This window comes from Phyllobates terribilis, unplaced genomic scaffold, assembly GCF_046119375.1.
Source record: "Phyllobates terribilis strain yellow unplaced genomic scaffold, ASM4611937v1 Scaffold_8__6_contigs__length_399053987, whole genome shotgun sequence".
Taxonomy (NCBI): domain Eukaryota; kingdom Metazoa; phylum Chordata; class Amphibia; order Anura; family Dendrobatidae; genus Phyllobates; species Phyllobates terribilis.
This window is the reverse complement of record NW_027362768.1, coordinates 67,607,200-67,631,060: the sequence shown is the minus strand read 5'-3', so window position 1 is coordinate 67,631,060 and position 23,861 is coordinate 67,607,200. Positions and strand designations below refer to the sequence as shown.

The following is a 23,861-nucleotide window of genomic DNA, read 5'->3' as shown; positions in this document are numbered from 1 at the left end:
GGGATGCACGCATGCAGGAGTATCAGCAGAGACTGTTGCAGAATCTTACATGTGCTTTTCCACAAAATACCAGTGGTGCACGTAGTGAATCTCACAGTTCCAACTTGCCAACCGTGGGACCGTCAAGCGTTCAGCACTCAAACCATAACAGAACCACAGTATCTGCTGGTACCATCAATTTTGCGGAATCATTTCACCACTTTTTTAGCCCATCCTTTGCAAGGCCACAGGAGACAAGAAGTCTGACACATAGTCAACGCCTAGAGACGATGGTACAGGAGTTTCTCCAAGTAAACATTGAAGCCACGACTGTGTCACTGGACCCTTGCTCTTTTTGGGCTTCCAATCTGGATAAATGGCCGGAGCTAGCCACTTACGCCTTGGAGATCTTGTCATGCCCCGCAGCCAGCGTTCTGTCTGAACGTGTGTTCAGCGCTGCTGGTGGTGTGCTGACAGATAAGCGCACGCGGCTCTCCACTGATAATGTAGACAGACTCACGTTCATAAAGATGAACAAATCATGGATCCGAAACGACTTTTCTACCCCTGTGTCATCCTGGGGAGAGTAAAAGCTTGATGATTGGTTAAAATCACCATACCAACCGTTTTAAGCTTTCAAATTACTAATCATGTTTATCTGTATCTTGACTGGAAAATAATTTGTGCTTTGTAGCAGTGTGCAGCACTGATCCTATTAGGCCATCTACACTAAAGCTTCACCAGATTTAAAATTTAAAATAATTTTTAGCTGCATCTAGCCCGGAAAATAATTTTGGGGCTCCGAGATGCGCAAGACACATAAGTGCCTTCTTGCTGCACTACCTGCAGCATGACCCTCATATTGTCAGAATTCGAAGTAATCATGACTACTGGGTTGCCACACTCTTAGATCCCCCAAACTTTTCGATCAACCTTTTCATTTTAATAAAGACCAAAAAAATGGTCATTTTTGAAATTATAAGCATTAGCAGGTTGTTAGAAACTGAAATCAAACAGTTTTCAACTCAAAACTTTATTCTAGGTGATGTTACATTTTCACATAGGACCCCTTGTTCGAAAGGAGCTTCTGAACTCTCTCGTCCATTGAATTTGTCAGGTTTTGGATGGTTTCTGCTTCAATTGTTTTGCATGAGGACAGAATACCCTCCCAGAGCTGTTGCTTAGATGTGAACTGCCTCCCGCCATCATAGACACTCCTTTTAATGATGCTCCAAAGGTTCTGAATGGGGTAGAGGTCAGGGGAGCATGGGGGTCACACCATAAGTTTGTCCCCTTTTATGCCCATATCAGCCAGAGATGCAGATGTTTTATGTGCAGCATGAGATGGTGCATTATCATGCAGAAAAATGATCTTGCTGTGAAATACACGGTTCTTCTTCTTGAACCATGGGAAGAAGTGCTGTTTGAGAAAATCCACATACATTATGGAGTTCATCTTTAGCGCCTTCAGGGATCCTAAAGGGGCCGACAATCTCTCTCCCCATGATTCCAGCCCAAAAGATTATTCCACCTCCTCCTTGTTGGCGCTGTAGCCGTGTTTGCGTGGGGTGTCCATCAACCAGCCATCCTCCACTCCATCCATCTGGACCATCGAGCGCTGCACGGCACTCATCCGTGAACAAAACTGTTTTGAAATCAGTCTTCATGTAATGTTTGGCCCACTGGAGCCGTTTCTGCTTGTGTGAAGTGGATAGAGGAGGTCGACAGGATGGCGTATGCACAGCTGCAAACCTCTGAAGGACCCTGCATCTTGTTGTTCGGGGGACGTTGGAGGCACAAGCAGCTTCAAAAACTTGTCTGCTGCTATGACAAGGCTTTTTGGCCGCTGCTCTTTCAACCTGACGTAATTGCCTGTAGGAAAGAGTCCTCAATTTGCCCTTATCAGCACGCACACGTGTGTACTGTGAATCAGCTACATACTTCTTGATTGCCAAGACACTTCATCCTGATCATCGCACAATGTTGATTGTAGTCATGCCTTGACCTAAACACTCCACAATTTGTTGCTTCTCAGCAGCCGACACATCCTTTTTCTTTCCCATTTTGGCAGAAAATGTAGGCTGCTTAATAATGTGAGAGAGCCTTCTTAAGTAGTCTTGCCTTTCATTGGACACACCTGCCAAACTAATTAGCACAGGTGTCTGCAATTGCTTACAGTGATATAAAGAGCCCTGACACACATCACCATCAATGAGTTTAACTGACAAACAAACAAATTCTTCCCTTATCACTCCTAAACACTTTTTGCATAATAATTTGGAACGCAGTGTACATGTGCTTTTCCACAAAACACCAGCGGTTCACGTAGTGAATCTTACAGTTCTAACTTGCCAACCGTGGTCTGTATGGAGTTGTTCAATAAAGGGCCCAAAATTAAGATAACATAGATGGGAGAGGTCTCTATGAATAGGAATTCCTAAGTATTTGATACCCTGTGAGGGACAGGCAAAGGGAAAGTTGGACTGGATGGAATCCTATATGGATTTGGGGAGGGAGACATCGAGGGCCTCAGACTTCGCTGCATTGATTTTAAAATTTGACCATGTAACAAAGTGATCTATTTCAGCCATAACAGCAGGGATGGATATATGTGATTGAGTGATATATACTAGGACATCATCAGCAAATAGAGAGCACTTGTACTCGGTGCCTCCCACCTCAATCCACCTAATATTGGGGTTATGGCGAATTGATGAGAGCAGGTGCTCCGTCACTAGGATGTATAAGAGAGGGGACAGAGAACATCCCTGCCTTGTCCCATTGGTGATTGTGAAAGGTGATGAAAATGTTCTGACGCGCCCCCTGGGCCTTGGGACACCCGGAGCCGGACCCTTTTTGGTGGATGCTGGTGGTTGTAGTCTCCGTGGCGGCAACTCGGTTCCGTGGCTCAGGGCGGTCAAACCAGTGGCGGAACTATTTATGTGGTTTTGATGTTTAAATGTCCGACTACGCCACCCGTGGATTGGGGTCAGAGTGAACCGCCGCTACAGGGCAGACCGCTGAGGCTGGTGTTGTGGGTGCAGCAGAGCGTAGCATAACTCCCCAAGGGAGGAGTATAGCCTCAGGGCAGTGTATGCGGAGGATGGGGGTGATGGTGCAGGGCAGCAGCAGTAACGACACGGAGTCAGTGATGCAGTCCAGGGCATTTACTCACAGTTCTTATTATCCAGACCACGTCTGCAGGTAACGGCTGCCCACGTCGTACTGTGCTCACCAGGTGAGGGGCTCAGACAACTCCCAGATAACTTTGGAGCACTTCACAGGACCCCCTTTGTGTGTCCTTTCTCTGGCCTTTCTTACCAACACTTCTGTCCGGCTGCCTCGGGCCTCCTCTTGGGAAACTTGGTGCCAGTTTCCCTGACCCTATGTGGTGCCTTCCTAGCGGGTGTAGCGAGGGGCTGCGCCACATAAAATGTCAGAGCCTCCGGTTTCTAGCTGAGGGTCGTTTCCTGCCTCCACTAGTTCGGGGACCGGTCTCCCCCTTTGGCCTGACCCCTCCACGCAGGTGGATTCGGGCGTGCGGTGGCGACTCGCCCGTCCGCACCCCTGGGATCCCTTCATTCCTCGTTCCTGGAGCCTTCTCCGCTCCTCTTCCTTCCTTCTCCCTCTTCCAGGCCTGGGCCTCTGTTACTAGGCCCGCCTCCGGAGCAGAGCTCATGCAGAGCCCCTGCTCCCTGCCACTTCTGCTCAGACTTCTCTGCACTGAACTAAGATGGTGCCCACCTTTTATACTCCCTTCTCAATGCACCCACTAACTGCTTCCTCCCTGCTCCTGCACTACAGGGTTCCCCTTCCTCAGTGTTCCCTCCCCCCACTCCAGCCAGGGACAGGGACTGTCGTTCCCATCTCAGGGGCATATTGGTTGCCCTGCCCCACGGCAATGTGGTGTAATGCATGCAGGTGTCGGGTCCTGATCCACACTCCATCCTTACCTGAGAGTGAGATATCACACCTCTGGGTGAGGTGCAATACGTCTGTAGCAATCGAGCCCTCAGGGTGCTACAGTTCCATTTATCTTCAGCCTAGGTGACGTATTGCGATACAGGGCCGTGATTTTGGCTATAAAAGGGTCCCCTAGACCCCTACCCCAAGCTTTTTAAGAGAATCATATATGGCGTGCCAGGAGACTCTATGGAATGCTTTCTCAGCATCCAACGAGAGTATCTAATTACAAATTTTTAACTGCATCTAGCCCAGGAAATACTTTGTGCCTAGTAGCAGTGTCTGCTAGTCAGCGGATTATCCCGGCTGTTAAGCAAGCTACACCACCTGTAGTTTAGACACTTAATTTTTTCAAAGGAAATGATTCGGGACCATGGGATACTTAGTGAAGAGCATCAGGAGGCACCCCAAGGCATAGGGGCTGGGACTGGCATTAGGATGCCTTGCGGTGGACAGCCGAGCTCGATCCTTATAAAAGCTTTTTAACTGCAGCAGCTTTAGTGGACGCTACTGGAGCTGGAATTACGCGGCTGCTGGCATGAGACTTGCCCTCCAATAGATCCTTGTAAATGGATTTAAAGTGTATTCATTCAAATTAGAGAGACAATTTAAATTAAAAAGCTTAGAGCTGCCTCCACCACAGGGGGGCTCGCTCGACCCACCAGCGGACAGGCACCAGTATTGGGAGAGGGGGGCTGGCCGTCAGGGTTCACCGCGGCTCTGGCACAAACCCGGTGACACGGAGGTGGCACGGGCAGGAGCGGACTGGCCGTTTCGGCTTCTCACTTTTTGGATTTTAGAAGGGCATGACATGCCTATATCTGTGTCTCCCCCTCCTTTTACTCCTCCACCTCTATTATTTTCGCATGACTATATGTACTTGTCACTTTTCCATGTGTTAGTTATGTCTTCTGAGCAGTTTGTCAGCTTTTGGACACCTTTGAAGGTGTTTTCTATGTGTTTCTATGTGTTTTTGTTTGCCTGCCATTGTTTTTAACGGTGTTCGAAGGTGTTCGACGAACAGTTCGACGAACAGTTCGGCGAACACACGGGTGTTCGACGAACCGAACCGAACTCGAACACTTCGGGGGTGGCTCAACACTAAACAAGACCCACACACAGCTAGAAGCCCAATATTTTTTCAGAGGTAGATGCAGAAAAAATTATATTCAGTTTGCAACCTGATGGAGGTCAGTATAGATGGACTAATACAACAAGTCCCACACACAGCTAGAAGCCCAATATTTTTTCAGAGGTAGATGCAGAAAAAAATATATTCAGTTTGCAACCTGATGGAGGTCAGTATAGGTGGACTAATAGAACAAGTCCCACACACTGCTAGAAGGCCAAATATTTTTTCAGAGCTAGATGCAGAAAAAAATTAGATTCAGTTTGCAACCTGATGGAGGTCAGTATAGATGGACTAATAGAATGATGCTATGCCCAAAAGATTTTACTTCACTAGGTGCAGTAAAAAAATTGGTATTCTATACACAGGTGGTATATCTTGCAACACAGATAGGCTACTCCACTGACTAACACACTCTGCAATAGGCCAAAAAGGATTAGCTTTGCTAGATTCAGCCAAATGCTGTGAAAAAAACTTGCACAGCACTGGCACAGACCTGCCTGGCAAAAACTGATAGGAACTGATGTAACCTAGTCCTGAAAAGGACTCCAGTTACAATTAGTCTTTACTCCCACAACCTATCTATTTAAGAGCACAGACCTGCCTGATAAAAGTCGTAGGAAATGCTGTAACCTAGTCCTTAAAAGGACTGCAATCACAACTATTCCCTACTCCCAAGCTATCTGTATATTTGTGCAAAAATTGGCTTGAAATTAACAAGGTATAGCTCACACAGCAACAGCGGAGCCGTCTAACACGCAGCTGCAGCAGTGAGAAAATGGTGGCGACGGGGAAAATGGCTTGGTCTTATAGGGCAAGGACATGTGACATACACTGCCAATGACACTTGCCCTTGCTTGTGTGAAAAAAAGCACTTCGCTCCGTGTGTGCACTGCTGATAGGCTGACAGATTGCACCTCCCCACTGTAAATGCGGGAAAGAGAAAAAAAAATGGAGATCTTCATTGTTCCTGCAGAGATCCATCCCCTGCCCCTCCCCCCACCCCGCTGTACACTCAAACTGCGTATTAACATTAATTTTCATCATTACTGAGAAAAAATCCAGTTATGATTTTGGTGCACGAACAGTTATCGAACATAACCTCGAACAGCCAAATTTTTCTCAAATTGTTCGTGTTCGCCGAACGGCTCGAACACCGCCCAAAACAGCTCGAATTTGATATTGGCGAACAGTTCGAGTAGAACAACGCTCATCTCTAGTCGGGACATGAGAGGGAGGAGATTGGGGCCAATGATGATTGCAACCTTTTTATAAATTTCTGGGTGTTAATGGCGCGTAAATTTCTATAAGTGTGGACGGTGGGAGTGTCTTGAGTAGAGTCACAGTTCTTGACAGAGAATGAAAGAAGATTATGGTCAGAGAGTGGAAGGGGAGAGTTAGTAAAGTCATGTACTGAGCAAAGCCGGGAGAAGATCAGGTCCAATGTGTTCCCGTCCTCATGTGTAGGAGAATTAGCAAGCTATGAAAGGCCGAAGGAGGAGGCTAGTGATAAAAGATGCGTGGCAGATGGGGAAAGAGGATCGCCAATTGGGATGTTAAATTCTCCCATGATTATCATGGGGATGTCGCAGGATAGAAAATTTGGAAGCCAGGCTGCAAAGTGATCCAGGAATTGACGGGGGGGACCTGGAGGGCGATAGACAACCGCCACTCGCAGGGAGAAGGGCCGGTAGAGTCTGACTGTGTGGGCCTCAAAAGACGGGAAGATAAGGGAGGGTACAGGGGGGATAACCTGAAAAGTACATTTTGTTGAAAGAAGCAGACCAACACCTCCACCTGATCTGTTGTCAGGTCACGGGGCATGAGAGAAATGTAGGCCACCATAGGAGAGAGCTGCTGCGGCGGTGGTGTCCGACTGCTGGATCCAGGTTTCAGTGAGAGCCAGTAGGTTGAGGGAATTAGAGAGGAAAAAGTCATGAATGTAAGAGAGTTTATTACAAGCTGAGCGCGCATTCCAGAGGGCACAGTTGAATGAGACAGAAGATATGCAGGGAATATTAATGAGATTAGCAGGGTTTCTGAATGTAACAGGGAAAGAGTTAGTGTTATTATTACTGGAGGGTCCTGGGTTGGGAGAGATATCACCTACGACTAATAGAAGGAAGATACAAAGAGTGAGCAGATGATTGAGTGATTTGTGAGAGCGTTTCCTGTGTTGTATGGTGGGAATGAATGGATCTGCGTGGTATAACATTGTGAAGAGAGCATGACAACTGTACATAGGAGAAGAGAGGAGTGAGGGATTAATATGGATGAAGTGTGCCGAATTTGTGGGAGTACGGTGAATGTGGATGATTGTGGCAGCGAGAATATAAATGGCACAGATACAAATGGTGAATACTGTTTGCCAAAAACATGACCTGGAAGCAAGTTTGTTTGTTTGTCTTGCATGTCTTACCTGTCTCCTGCCCTGTCCAACTGCCATTTTCTAACTGCCAGGGCACTTTGATAAATTATGGCACTTCGATAAAGTATGCATAAATGCTATATGCATAAATGCCCCCGCCACACTATACTGTGTGAAGAGCTATTTGGGGGCCATTATACTGTTTGAAGGGCTTTGTGGGGGTCTCAGACTGTGTGGAGACCTGTGTGGGAGTCATTATATTGTTTAGAGGACCATTTCACTGTGTGGGGTCATTATACTGTGTGGAGGGCTGTATGTGTGCCATTATACTGTGCAGAAGGCTGTATGGGGGCCATTGTAGTGTGTAGCATGGTGTGGGGGGCAGTATACTGCTTGGAGTGTTATGTGGGGTTTATTATGCTGTATGGAGGTCTGTATGGGGGTCATTATACTCTGTGGGGGCCATCATACTGTTTGTGGGGAAACTATGGGGACATCACTGTGTTTGGGGCACTGTTTGGGCATCATACTATGTGTGTGGAGGGCACTGTGAAGGATTTCACGGTGGAGCTATCATACTGTGTTTGGGGGGCATTTTTGTTGACATACCTTATGAGGACCATGAAAGGGTTATCATAGTTGATGAAAACACTAAGGGGCTTCAATATGGGCAAAATTACTTTGTAAGTGCCAAAATATACAGTACAGACAAAGTTTGGACACACCTTCTCATTTAAAGATTTTTCTGTATTTTCATGACTATGAAAATTGTACATTCACACTGAAGGCATCAAAACTATAAATTAACACATGTGGAATTATATACTTAACAAAAAAGTGTGAAACAGCGGAAAATATGTCTTATATTCTAGGTTCTTCAAAGTAGCCACCTTTTGCTTTGATGACTGCTTTGCACACTCTTGGCATTCTCTTGATGAGCTTCAAGAGGTAGTTACCGGAAATGGTTTTCACTTCACAGGTGTGCCCTGTCAGGTTTAATAAGTGGGATTTCTTGCCTTATAAATGGGGTGGAGACCATCAGTTGTGTTGTGCAGAAGTCTGGTGGATACACAGCTGATAGTCCTACTGAATAGACTGTTTGAATTTGTATTATGGCAAGAAAAAAGCAGTTAAGTAAAGAAAAACGAGTGGCCATCATTACTTTAAGAAATGAAGGTCAGTCAGTCCAAAAAATTGGGAAAACTTTGAAAGTGTCCCCAAGTGCAGTTGCAAAAACCATCAAGCGCTACAAAGAAACTGGCTCACATGAGGACCGCCCCAGGAAAGGAAGACCAAGAGTCATCTCTGCTTCTGAGGATAAGTTTATCACCAGCCTCAGAAATCGCAGGTTAAAAGCAGCTCAGATTAGAGTCAGAGTTCTAGTAGCAGACACATCTCTTCAACAACTGTTAAGAGGAGACTTTGTGCAGCAGGCCTTCATGGTAAAATAGCTGCTAGGAAACCACTGCTAAGGACAGGCAACAAGCAGAAGCAACTTGTTTGGGCTAAAGAACACAAGGAATGGACATTATACCAGTGGAAATCTGTGCTTTGGTCTGATGAGTCCAAATTTGAGATCTTTGGTTCCAACCACCTTATCTTTGTGTGACGCAGAAAAGATGAACGGATGGACTCTACATGCCTGGTTCCCACCGTGAAGCATGGAGGAGGAGGTGTGATGGTGTGGGGGTGCTTTGCTGGTGACACTGTTAGGGATTTATTCAAAATTGAAGGCATACTGAACCAGCATGGCTACCACAGCATCTTGCAGCGGCATGCTATTCCATCCGGTTTGCATTTAGTTGGACCATCATTTATTTTTCAACAGGACAATGACCCCAAACACACCTCCAGGCTGTGTAAGAGCTATTTGACCAAGAATGAGAGTGATGGGGTGCTACGCCAGATGACCTGGCCTCCACAGTCACCAGACCTGAACCCAATCGAGATGGTTTGGGGTGAGCTGGACCGCAGAGTGAAGGCAAAAGGGCCAACAAGTTCTAAGCATCTCTAGGAACTCCTTCAAGATTGTTGGAAGACCATTTCTGGTGACTACCTCTTGAAGCTCATCAAGAGAATGCCAAGAGTGTGCAAAGCAGTCATCAAAGCAAAAGGTGGCTACTTTGAAGAACTTAGAATATAAGACATATTTTCAGTTGTTTCACACTTTTTGTTAAGTATATAATTCCACATGTGTTAATTCATAGTTTTGATGCCTTCAGTGTGAATGTACAATTTCCATAGTCATGAAAATACAGAAAAATCTTTAAATGAGAAGGTGTGTCCAAACTTTTGGTCTGTACTGTACGTCACTCTCTCTGTCTTTAAAAATTGAAAGGTACACCCTTCTATGGTTATGCTTATGTGCCGTGATCCTGTCTACGCTGCCCAATATTTTTTGGGGGAGGGAGGTCAAATTAGGACTCCTGCTATGGTGCCGTGTGATTTTTATGTAGTTCCTGGCTCCTGCAGATTTTGTGGCTGTACCCAAAATATGCGCAGTCATGCAGTTCTTTGCAGCTGTCGCTCTTGACTCTCACTTCAATGGAGGTGTCCACTACTTTATATGATCCCCCAATGTATTCCCCCAGGGCCCATAAGTGTTTCTCTAAATAACTTGTGATGCCTTTTCTGCCTGTGAGTGACGCTATCACTGGCTGCTCACAGGCATCACGTGACCCCCAGCTGCAGCCGGCTCTGACATCCGCTGACGTCACGTCAATTTCCGGTTGCAACAGGGGGTACTCACTTCTGCGTTCCACTGTGATACTGGGCTGTGGGCGGAGTTACCCCATGTGTCACACCCAGCATCCACCGCGCGCTCTCCCTCTCCTCATTCACTGGGAAAGCGTGCGGTGGATGCTGGGTGTGATGCACGTGGTAGCCCCGCCCAAAGCTCAGCATTCACCGTGGGGAGATCGTCACTGATGTCACACCTCACTTGACATGACATTAGTGACGGGTCACGTGATGCCTCTAAGCGGCCAGCGATAGCACCGCTCAAAGGCAGAATAGGCACCGCAAGGTATTTACAAAAACACTTCTTGGCCCCGGGGGGATATATTCGGAGATTCATATAAACTAGTGGACAACTTCTTTAAGGCTTCAGTCACACGACTGTAGATTCTCTCATGCGAGAGAATTGGAATGATTACATTAATGACACTCCAATCAAACTCAGATATCATCCAAATGCAGTCTGATGATTTCCACGCACCCAGCTTCAAAATGAGCTTGAATCACTTCTGTAACAGATTCTGTCAGAGTTATGACCATTAGTAGCCAGCATATATGCCAATATCTCATATGCCCTTAGTTACTCACACAACAGGAAAAAATATATATTCCTCCTGGGAAAAAATGTGATATTCACTATTTGCCAAAATTAATTTCTTGAAAACACTTATAGAATCAAAATAGTCAAAGTGGTTTGAGGGATATTTTTTTCAAAAATGAAATTTTTAAATTGTCTCCTAAACTTATAAGCCATCTAATGTCCCCAAAAATAAACTAGCTAACAAAGATTCCAACATAAAGTAGACATATGACAAATATCTTCTATGCACTATTTTTTGGGGTATGACAATCTGTTTTAATAGCACACAGATTAAAAGTTTGAAATGCAAACAGTTTTTCTAATTTTTTGAAAAATTTCACAGTTTGCTTTAATAAATTCAAAACATATCCATCTAAATTTACAATTAAAGTACAATGTGACATGAAAAAAGTAGTCTCAGAATCAAGAGGATACGTAAAGTTCCTCTTATCGCTACATAAATAGCAACTGCTAGGTTAAAATTTTCCAGTTAAAAAAACAGATGTTTGGACTCTGCACAAGTTAAAGTTTTATTTTAAGTAGATGTGCCTGGCATATTTACATTTTTATTACTAGTATATAAAGAACCTCGGCACACCAATGAGGATGCAAAAAGCTGATTTATACAATTCCAGAGATGCAGCAAAAATGATTTATTCAAAATGCAATCCCTTTCTTTGGCAAAAACATACTAGTCGTATATCAATAAAGCACCAATGTTTCGACCTATGTAGGTCTTTATCAAGGTTGTTCTATAATGAAAAAAATAGTGTCAAAGAAGTATATCTTGCTTTAAAGCAACAAACAAAAAATATAACAAGTATGTAATATCATAATACACACATAATGGACAGAATTGATTCCAAGACCATAAACAAATCATACGGGAGAAAAAAAATAAATAGAGGATATATTAAAGCATAAAAAATGCCAATATCACATGATTAATATGAAGAGTATGAAAAATCAGAAAGAGGGGATACATGACAATCTGTCACTAACATATATTGTAAAAAATGACCACATGAAACCAAGAGAGAAGCAAAACTTACTGATATCTAGTTCTAGTTCAAATGGACAAGTGCTGGATAGACCAGTGAGGTACTAAAAAGAAGAGGTAATCATGAGAGAGTGTACACATAGTTAAGAGTAAAGATATATCTCAATGAAATTCAGTGAGGATCGCATAAATAAGACGGAGGGTGATACAGATGATAAACATACCTGGTGGCATAGGGAAGTGCCTTCGAGAGGGATGTGCCGGTGCCTAGGGCGATGTGTAAAGTGGCAAGACATGTCCGTGTTTTATACTGTGGCCGGTGTGCGCATTAAAAGAGGTATATCCGGGGCTGCACAGAGTAGGTGGAGCGCATAGGTATGCTATATCGGGCTGCACTAGGTAACCGATCATGTGCCCCATGTGTATCCGGCGGAGCGCGCGGATGAGTGCGCAGCTGACATTGTGCGGCTTCCGGGTATATGCAGTGCGTACTTCTGGCTGTTGAAATGCACAGTGGACTGAATGTGGATTCCTGATCATGTGCGATGTGTGCTGTCACATAGAATATTGAACGCAAGTAGAGATACTAAAGGAAGAGCATGCAAATGGCATGGTAACCAAAGGAAGTAGTACGAGTCACTATTGAGTGGAGTATAATCTTATATGGGACCCCAAAGGGAAAAAAAGGGAATTTTAGCACCCCCTGTTTTTAATTAGTGACCTATGAAGGGAGAAAGAAGAGAAAAAGGAAAAAAAATCAAAATTAAGATATAAGGAACAAATACATCAATTATCTACCAATATAGATTACCATATTGTTAGCAAATGGAAATAATAAGTACATCAGTGTACAAAAACATTAACATTTGAAAACCTCATATGGTCCTATTCACACTGATATAACAGACCTAATGGATTCTCTTTTTATCGGTGTTGTCTCTTATCCTCTATTTAGACCTCCAGGTGTCAAAGTCTGCAATGTGTGGATCCAGTAGGATTAATGTTCTTTCAATCTCAAAATGCGATTGCCCCCTCTCTTACTTAATGGAATATGGTCAATCACCTGAAATCTCAGCTGTGAAACAGTGTGGGACATTGACGAAAAATGAGCAGGGATTGGCAACATTGTTCGAGAGCATCTAATAGTAGATTTATGTTGTGAAATGCGGTCCCGGATATTTTGGCTGACTCTTTCACACATCCCCGTTCTGGGAAGAGATACCCTATAAAAGGGTACTTCTCATGTGACTCCAGTTATGTTATATATCTAATCAAATGTCAGTGCAGTCTCGGATATGTTGGGGAAACCACCCAACATATCCGGGACTGCATTTCACAACATAAATCTACTATTAGATGCTCTCGAACAATGTCACCAATCCCTGCTCATTTCTCGGCAATGTCCCACACTGTTTCACAGCTGAGATTTCAGGTGATTGACCATATTCCATTAAGTAGGAGAGGGGGCAATCGTATTTTGAGATTGAAAGAACGTGAATCCTACTGGATCCACACATTGCAGACATTGACAGCTGGAGGTCTAAATAGAGAATACGGGACACAAACCGATAAAAAGAGAATCCATTAGGTCTGTTATATTAGTGTCAATAGAACCATATGAGGTTTTCAAATGTTAATGTTTTAGTACACTGATGTACTTATTATTTCTATTTGCTCACAATATATTAATCTATATTGAGTACATAATTGATGTATATGTTCCTTATATCTTAATTTTTATTTTTTTCCGTATTTCTCTTTCTCCCTTCATAGGTCACTAATTAAAAACAGGGGGTGCTAAAATTCCCTTTTTTTCCCTTTGGGGTCCCATATAAGATTATACGCCACTTAATAGTGACTCGTACTACTTCCTTTGGTCACCTTGCCATTTGCATGCTCTTCCTTTAGTATCTCTACTTGCGTTCAATATTCTATGTGACAGCACACATCGCACATGATTAGGAATTCACATTCAGTCCACTGTGCATTCCAACAGCCGGAAGTACGCACTGCATATACCTGGAAGCCGCACAATGTCAGCTGCGCAATCATCCGTGCGCTCCGCCGGATACACATGGGGCACATGACCGGTTAGCTAGTGCAGCCCGGTATAGCGTACCTATGCGCTCCACCTACTCTGCGCAGACCGGATATACCTCTTTTAATGCGCACACCGGCCACAGTATAAAACAGGGACATGTCTTGCCACTTTACACATCGCCCAAGGCACCAGCACATCCCTCCGGAAGGCATTTCCCTATGCCACCAGGTATGTTTATCATCTGTATCACCCTCCGTCTTATTTATGTGAACCTCACTGAAGTTTGTTGAGATATATCTTTACTCTTAACTATGTATACACTCTCTCATGATTACCTCTTCTTTTTAGTACCTCACTAGTCTATCCAGCACTTGTCCATTTGAACTAGAACTACATATCAGTAAGTTATGCTTCTCTCTTGGCTTCATGTTGTCATTTTTTACAATATATGCTAGTGGCAGATTGTCATGTATCCCCTCTTTCTGATTTTTCATTCTCTTCATATTAATCATGTGATATTGCCATTTTTTATGCTTTAATATAGCCTTTATTTTTTTTTTCTCCCTTATGATTTGTTTATGGTCTTGGAATCAATTCTGTCCATTATGTGTGTATTATGATATTACATACTTGTTAAATTTTTTGTTTGTTGCTTTAAAGCAAGATATAGTTCTTTGACACTATTTTTTTCATTATAGAACAACCTTGATAAAGACCTACAGTACAGACCAAAAGTTTGGACACACCTTCTTTTGTGTCCAAACTTTTGGTCTGTACTGTAGCTCTTTATCAAGAAGGTGTGTCCAAACTTTTGGTGTGTACTGTACATAGGTCGAAACGTTGGTACATTATTGATATGCGACTAGTACGTTTTTGCCAAAGAAAGGGATTGCATTTTGAATAAATCATTTTGCTGCATCTCTGGAATTGTATGAATCATCTTTTTGCATCCTCATTGGTGTGCTGAGGTTCTTTATATACTATTATATCTTTTTACTTCAGAGCACCCAACTTCACAGTGAGCGACCACACATTTAACTTTATATTTTTATTACTGTCAGACTTCAGCCACTAATATGAATTTTTATGCATTTTTTACAAACAAATATACTTTGATGCCAAACTGCATTAAGGTGTCTGAAAGTGCTCAGCAGGATTTGGACACTCTCTCTACTTTCAGAAAATATTTAGGTATGGAAGCTTTATATTAAGTTATTATTTTGCAATTTAGGTTTTCTTTGTAAATGTCAAAAGTGGGCGAAAATTTTCTTGGTGACCAGATGTGCAAAATATAAAAAAAAACTGAAAGTAAAAGGGATAAAAGGCCAGTAATTTTTTTTTGCAGGCATATGTAATAATATGGCCATTGTGTTTATACATTTACTGCATTCATGGTTATTATTCTACAGGGCAAATTCACAACCGCCAGTGATGTGTGGGCATTTGCAGTGACTATATGGGAGATGTTGACTTTCTGTCAAGAACAACCATATAGTGAGATGTCTGATGAGCAAGTGATTGAGAACACTGGAGAGTTTTTTCGAGATCAAGGGAAACAGGTACATGTTTCAGATCAACTTTATTATGTAATCTATGCAAAGTATATATTTACAAGTAGATTTGTTAACATTTGATTTTATGGGATTATAATTGTACAACTGTCATTTTGAACATGTCATGGGTAGTAATAATATAATAAATATAGTACATGTATATATATATTTTCTATCTTGACAGGTATACCTTCCTCAGCCAGTCATTTGCCCTGACAAGGTTTATAAACTCATGTTAAGCTGTTGGAGAAGAGAAACCAAAGACAGGCCTAGCTTTCAAGACATTCATCAAATCTTGCAACCAGATCCTGATCTAGAAGATGAATAATAGTCATAAAAAAATAGCATGCAAGTCTGTAAGAAATGTATCCCAGAATACAACATTCTACAGTACATGGCACCAAAAATCTTGAAGTTATTCCTTTCTGTGTGGACTTTCAACTCCTGACATCTGGAAAGTGATCAATTGTGAATAATCTGTTTACGTAATTAAAAACAAAAATCTCCGCTTTGTTCACCTTTGATAATGATTAAGAGATTTTTCTTCTTACAGCAATATTGTCTAAGACTAAAAACATTTTGCTCATATCAGCATTCAACAGCTTGTGGTAGTTTATGTTGGTAGGCATGGGTCCTGTAACAATGGCCTTACAAACCAATGGACAAGGGCTATGGCACTTAAAAGGGTTTTCCCACAAAAAAACAAACAAACTTGATTTCAATCAATAGATTGTGGAATAATAACTTCCACAATTGGATGTGTTGAAATAAAATGTGTGTTGAGATAATCTTCTAAATGTGCCCCTACTGTGTACTGTGTAATGGTCTGATCATACCACATCTCCTGGGTCGGGGTGGAAACAAAAGAGTATACAGACATTACAGCATTGGATCACAGCTGATTGTTTTTGTGAGGCAGAGCATTTTCCTGCCTGTTTTTAAACAATATTTTTCTTCAAAATAAAGAATCAGCTGTGATCTCCTGCTGTAATGGCTGTATACTCTCTTTTGCTCATGATCAGACGATGTCCATGCACAGTCAGATAAGGCCATTACACAGTACACAGCAGGGGCACATTTATATGATTATCTCAGCACAGGAACATTTTATTTAAACACATCCAATTGTGGAACTTATTATTATTCCAAGATCTATTGATTAAAATGAACTTTTTGTTCATGGGAAAACCCCTTCAAATGCAATCTTAGAATAAATGATGACAACTTGTTAGAAACTGTTTTATCATAAATGTAAACTTTTTTTTAATGTTTAAAATGTAAATAATAGTTTCTTCTCTTTCTCTCTACATATGTATATATGTCTTTATTGTTTCTTTTAAACCCCTTTCTTTATATTGCATTAATTGTTGGTTTAACAATTGATTCCTATGTGTAAACCTTCAAATTGATGGTGAAATATATGGCCTATATTGTTTAGTTCTCTGAAAATCTATGAAATATCGAGATCTGCTACATTTTATAATGATATACATTTTATGCTTTTATATGACCTGCCATATTCCTCTATATTTAATGTATTTATTTTGCTTAGTTCTAGATGATGGTCAGATCAGGGTTTACTTCATGAATATCTTATCTTTAACTGGTTAAATATCTAAACAGCTAGACATTTACCTATAAGAAGGTAGATTGCCCATCTTATGTGTTCCTAGATAGGGTAGTAATATCTGTCACCATCACAGGCAGTTCCTGAGTCAGGCTGTGTGCCCACGATGCGTTTTTAAGTGTTTCCGCAGCTGCAAAAACGTTGCAGAAACGCTTAAAAAATGCATGGTAGAAGGCCTGCCATGTTCCCCAATGATAATCCATATGTGCTGTGCACATGCTGCGGAAATTTCCGCTGCGGATTATTATTGCAGACAAAAACTCAGCACTACCAATTATTTTGCGGAAGTGCTGCGTTTTCGCCGCCATTGACTTGCATTGGAACGCATGGATTCCGCATCACTGTATATGTAGATGCACATTCCATGCGTTCCAATGTGCGGATGGTACCCGGGTGAGGAGGACAGGAGACTCTCCTCCGGACCCGGGTACCATAGAACCTGTGAAAAAAAGAATAAAATAAAAATGAAATATTATGTTTACCTTCTGACAGCCCCCGCTGCGCTCGTCCTCCCATGCCGGCAGATCGCGGTGGACTGAAGGACCTGCGCTGACGTCATAGTCATGTGACGGGTCACGCGATGCTGACGTCGGCAGGTCCTGCAGTGTACCGCGATCTGCCAGCTGCTAGGACGGAGCAAAGCAAGACTGAGGGTGCCATTGGAAGGTAAGTATAGATTTATTTTTTTTATTTTTAACCATTCTTTGGGGTCACACTATATAAATCCATGCCGTTTGCATGGATTTATATAGTGTGACCTAGTTGTCAAGCACTTTCCAAGTGATGCTAAAATTGTTTGGAAAGCGCTTGTCAACCCGCATGCGGAAATGCATGTGAAGAACGCTTCACATCCGCATGTCCCTGGCAGGAAAATGCATGTACAATCCGCATGTACAATCCGCATGCATTTTTTCTGCCAGGGGAGATACAGAAACGCTCAGGAAAAATTTGGAGCATTTCTGCATCGTGGGCACATAGCCTCACAAACATCCACGTTACACACGACTCATAGTTACAGATATAAAGTGTAAATTAAAAAACGGGATATTCTCCTAATCACTTACCTCTCCGGCTGCCCCGCTGCTTGCTGCCCGCTGTCCAGTCATCTTTTTTCCAATATCACATGCCACATCTCCAGACTCTTCACTGTAAGCCACGAGTTCTGGCTGGCAAATAGTGAAACATCTAGGACTCTAGCAGCATCCAGGACTCGGACATTTATGCGTGTTGTAAGGTCGCAGCGTGTGCATTGACCTGATGATGCGCAGTGACCTCCAAGGCATGGACGTGGCCTGAAGTTGTAGCCTATAGTAAAGAGGCTGTGCCTGAATGTGGATGAAAGAGGACTGGAAGGTGGGCAGCAAGGCAACTGGAAAGGTGAGTGATGAGGTAATTATTGGTTAAAATAAAATAAAACTTATTCAACTGCTCCTCTTCTAGCCGTCCGGTCTTATTTTTCCATAGTCATGTTCTACATATCCACTGTAGACCAGAAATTCTGTCCATGTACAGACCTCAGAGGTCACAGCATGCTGCAAGGTCATGACATTGTAATATAAAGACGTGTGCTGCAGCAGATGGCGGGCAGGTCAGCGATGAGGTATTGGAATTTTTTTTGCTAGCACTGTTACAACCAACATACAAATTCAAACACGAACAAAGCTACATAACATATTTAGTTATATTTCAGCTTTACTTACTATTTTATTACAAGTTAAAGCAAAATTCTGCAATATTGGATACATGGAGCAATAAAATATGCAACGTACAGCAGTGCTTCTCAAACTTCTCACCAGAGAAAGACAGGCAGGTTTCATAGTTATTATCATATGCTGCACATGCCTTGTTATGGCTACAGCAATGTTTCCCAAACTCCAGTCCTCACGGCCCCCCAACAGATCATGTTTTCCAGGATTGTATTGCACAAGTGACTAAACCTGTGGCACTTTCTGATGCCTTGATAATAATTCCATCAACTGTGCAATACTAAGTAAAACCTGAAAACACAATCTGTTTGGGGCCGTGAGGACTTGAGTTTGGGAAACACTGGACTTCAGCAATCTCTAATTGATTAAGATATTTGTACTTTTATACGTTATAATGTGTTCAAAAGGATTAAAATGGAAAATAAATATTTTTAATTTGAGCACAGACTATCACTACAGATGTTGAGGCTGCTACACTACAGTTTGCTGAGGCCCCAAAGGAAAATGTTTGAGAAGCCCTGCCCTAAAAATACAAATGGCAGCACTGGACCACTAGTGGTTAATGAACTATACAATGGAAAGGAAAAACAAATGTACAAAATCCATTTTATAGTTAAGGCTCCTTTACATTGGACAATGGTCAGCCAAACGAACATGTGTAGGATTGGTGTTTCAAATCATTTTCCTATGTAACCTTACCTAGCAAACACCTCTAGGATGATTGCATCCTTTATACAGACCTAAAATATTTAACCATTAGCCCCTCCACCAATCAACTGTTTGATAGGGCCAAGTCTCTGAAGGCTTTTTACTAATTATATCAACTTGCAAACTGGTTTGTACTTGCCTGTGCCATACTTTTAGCATCGGAAGTGCCAGTTATTACAGCATCGACCCATGGAGTTGGATATTTTAAGAGGCTGGTAACCGCTTTAACTAATCCACAGTACAAATAGGAAGAAAGGTCAACATCACAAATTAGAACATAGCGATTGCTAGTCTTTACTACCAGTAATTGAATCCCATGCCATAGTTACATAGGGTGAAAAAAAGACATAGCTCCATCAAGTTCAATCTTTTTCAAATCAATTATACATTCTTTATTGCTAGATTATGTATTACCCGCAATGCCATTTGTTGTGCCAAAGCAACCAGCTCTTTTTTAAAAGCTGTTAGTGTCTGTCATTACTACCTCTTGCGGTTGGCATTACACAGTCTGACTGCTCTGACTGTAAAGAACCCTTTCCTTTGTAGCTGCTGGAATCGCCTTTCCTTCACGTGCAGTGATTGACTCCTGGTCCTTTGTAAGGTCTTTGGAAGAAATAAATCATGTGCTAGTCCTTTGTACTGACCACATATATATTTATACATATAAGTGAAATCTCTCCTGAGATGCATGTTTTCTCAGCTAGAAAAGACAAACCTTTCATTATAAGAGACACTTTGCGTCCCATGTAATAATCTTATTGCCTGCCTTTGAACCAACTCTAACTTTCCAATATCTATTTTAGAATCTCCAGCCCAAAACTTGATCCCATATTCTGTGGCCTTACAAGGGATTTATAGAGGGGTAATGTACATTGGGATCACAGTTTTTATCTTATAATTAAAGAAAATTATTACTTTACTTTTCCTTTGTATCCTAACATTAAAAGTCCCCAGAATCCAGTTATGTTTCTAAATCAGAGGAGCCATTAAAGAGTAACCGTCATTTTAATTTGTATTTCATAAATTAATAGTTCACATGAAAATAAAACACTTTGTAATATATCTTATCAGAGAAATCTGCTTCTCTCTCCTTGTGAACTGATCTTTCATTCTCAAAATTCTCAATTCACAGGTACAATGAAAAATTATATTTTGGTACGGTGTTAGAAAAATCTATGTAAATATTTTATGACCAAAGATGACAAAAGTACAGATATTCTCGGAGTGACACCTTTATTGGCTAAACAGAATAAAATATATATATTTGCAAGCTTTCAGAGCACAGAGGCTCCTTCAGGAAGGTTTACAATTGAATAAATAAGATGAGAGCACAACATTTAAGAGATATTGCAACACAACATTTGTTCATGTGGTGAAAGGAGTGATGCCTCTTACAGATTTATGTTAATTTATTTTACTCACTTATATAGAACCATTAATTCTACAGTGCTTTACAGACATTTTAGGCATTGTCCCCATTGGGGCTCACAATCTAAATTCCCTATCTGTCTGTCTTTGGAATGTGGGAGGAAACCAGAGACCTCGGAGGAAACCCACACAGACATGGGGAGAACATACAAACTCCTTGCAGATGTGGACCTTGTTAGGATGTGAACCCATGACCCCAGTGCTGCAAGGCTGCAGTGCTAACCACTGAGCCACCGTGCTGTAGATAAGCCAAGAAAATCAAATTAGGGATTTGTTACAAATGGAGAGGCAGTGGGACTGTTCACTTGGTTATCTGGAGTCCCTCTGGTGGAGATGTCAATTGTATCCATGTAATAAGTCATAAATCCGGGTGTTAAATTGAGTCCTATTGACAAAGAATTGAAAATCCTTATCAGTTTGATTTCCCAAGTTCTTATAACTCTGTCGTCCTTAAAAATGACCTTTTAATATTAAGACTTTTAAATCTGTCATACAGTGTCCACGTTAAGAGAAATATTTTCCTACAGTCGTGTCTAGTTCATTCTTAATTATGTGTCTGTTTAGATTCATCTTTGTTCGCAGTTTTTGCTTGGTTTCTCCAATATACTGTAGATACCTCCTGGGCACTTTGTACACTGTATCATGTACACCACATTGAAGGATGTACATGAAAAGACATCCATGATTTTATAGTCCTGATTTGTATTTGGTATGCGGACTGTATTTGTTGGTAATATGTGGGTAAAAGTTTTGCATTTTTTATTATAACATGGGAATGTGCCCGTCACTGATGATGATGAGAGGACAGTTTTGACAAGGAGATTCCTTAAGTTAGGGGGGGCTGTTTGTAGGAGAGAAGTGGTAGTTCTCGGAATATTTCTTTCGGTTTGTGGTCTCTGTGGAATATGAGTTGGAGACCAGTACTAATTTTCCTTAGAATGCTCATGTGGGGGGTTGTATGTGACCACAAGAGGCACCCTGTTCTCCTCCCTCTGTCTGTAATCCAGGAGGCTGCTTCTTGGGATCCTTATAGCTCTGTGTATCTGTTCATCTATTACCAGTAAATGGTATCCTTGCTATAGGAATGCATTTCTCAGTGATAACAGCTATAGTTTTTTGTCCCTACTGTCTGAACAGATTCGAATGTACCTCAGAGTTTGATTGTAAATGATGGATTTTTTTTGTGTTTCTTGGTTGAAAGCTGTTCCATCTAATATATGCCGGACGTCCTTTTGGCTTATGGTAAATTGATGTTTGTATGGTGTTGTCTTTGAAAATGTGTTTGGGACTTTGAGAAGTTGAGGATAAGCTTGATGGTTGGGTGGAACTTGTTGACCTTATTGTGGAAGGTAAGCAGATCATCATTTGAGCCTGTCCAGATTATTAGCAGATCATCAATGTAGCGGAAGTATGCTAGAGGTTAAATAGAGCAAGATGACAAAAACTCCTCCTCTAGTTTAGTCATAAATAGGATAGCATATTATGGGGACATTTTGCTTACCAAGGCGCTGTCCTTGCACTGTTGGTATAAAATGTTCCCAAAGGAAAAGTAGTTGTGATGTAGCACAAACCTGATAACTTGCAAAGTTGATTTTGTGGCCAGATAATTTTTTTGAATGAAATATTTGCATGCCGCAATCCCATCCTTGTGAGGAATGTTGTAATAGATAAGACCCACACCTCCACCAGATGGACTCTAGATAACTAAGAGAACATTCCATTGGTTCTCCATTTGTAACAAAATCCCTAATTTGATTTCTTTAGCTTATCTGTAAGAGGCATCACCCCTTCCACCTCATGAACAAATGTCGTGTTGCAATATCTCTTAAATGTTGTGCTCTTATCTTATTAATTCATTTGTAAACCTGCCTGAACGAGGAGCGTCTGTGCTCTGAAAGCTTGCAAATATATATTTTATTCTGGTTAGCCAATAAGGGTATCACTCCTAGAATATTTTTGTCATATTTGGGCATAAAAGTATTTACATCAATTCACAGGTAAAATCTGGATTTTGTGAAGACAGAATGTTATATTACTGAGATAGGAGATGGCAGCTACTATGGATAAAATTCCTTGTAGAAGGGAGAGGGCAGTTAGAGGCCGAGCTCCCCCCTTCTTTCCCTTCCATGTACAGTACATAGAATGTTACGTTACACAGATAGAATCTCCTGTCTTCTTTGAACACAGATTTTACCCACAAATTGAGAATTTTGAGAATGGATCAGTCTTTGAGAAAAAATAAGCAGATTTCTCTGATAATATATATTACAAAGTTGCTTATTTTCACATGTACTATTGACGTGAGGGATAAAAATTAAAATGACTATTACTCTTGTAAGCTTTATCACTTCAGTCAAGAAAATGCAAACTCTCTTGAATGTCTACATGCAAGTCATCCTATAACTCCTGTAATTCATTTTTATGAGATAAATAACACAATAAATGCCAAATATTGATATTAACCTGTAACATCCCTGGCGGCGTGCTTGCATGGCTTACCACCTCCCACCATGCAAGACCGCAATCTTACCTATCAGGCCAGGCTGCACACTTTGCTCCAGTACTTGCTGTTTGTATGTCTCTTCTCTGCTGGCTTAGGGCGGAGGCGCTGTTACTTTCTGATTCTTAAAGCTACAGTGTGCGCAGTCCTAATGCGTCCCTAACCTATTGCTGTGAGTCACTGGATACTTAAACCCCCTCCACCCAGTAGGAGGTGCCTGAGCAACACTTTCATTCAGTGTGTTCTGTGCAACTGAGTTGCCAGGTCCCGTAGTGTATCTTGTCTGTTTCCGCCCCTGGGGGCTGTATACCCAGGCCTGTTACCTATCTATGACTTCTAGTCTGTTTCCGCCACCCTGGGGGCTGAGTTCCTGTATCTTGTTCCTGGTTCAGTTCCTGTCTGAACAGTGTCCTAGCCCGTTACCTGTTTGTCTCTATGTCCCAACCTTCCCTTTTCCTTCAGCATCTGAACCTGCACCTAACTCCAACTCATTGCCTCTGTACTTCTGTTTGTGAGTTTTGTGTCCACTCGCTACTTCATTGT

At 41.8% G+C, this 23,861-nt stretch overlaps 1 protein-coding gene across 3 annotated transcripts in view; it reads left to right on the top strand.

Annotated features, from left to right (window-relative positions):
* Positions 1–19,441, top strand: part of DDR2 (discoidin domain receptor tyrosine kinase 2) — a 1,082,289-nt gene extending 1,062,848 nt beyond the window's left edge. For all 3 annotated transcript variants that reach the window (XM_073643022.1, XM_073643023.1, XM_073643021.1), the window contains 2 exons: positions 15,206–15,355; positions 15,534–19,441. In XM_073643022.1, the coding sequence (XP_073499123.1) occupies positions 15,206–15,355; positions 15,534–15,677 (294 nt within the window). In that variant the 3' untranslated portion in view covers positions 15,678–19,441. The remainder of the gene's footprint in view (positions 1–15,205; positions 15,356–15,533) is intronic.
* Positions 19,442–23,861: the final 4,420 nt, after the last annotated feature.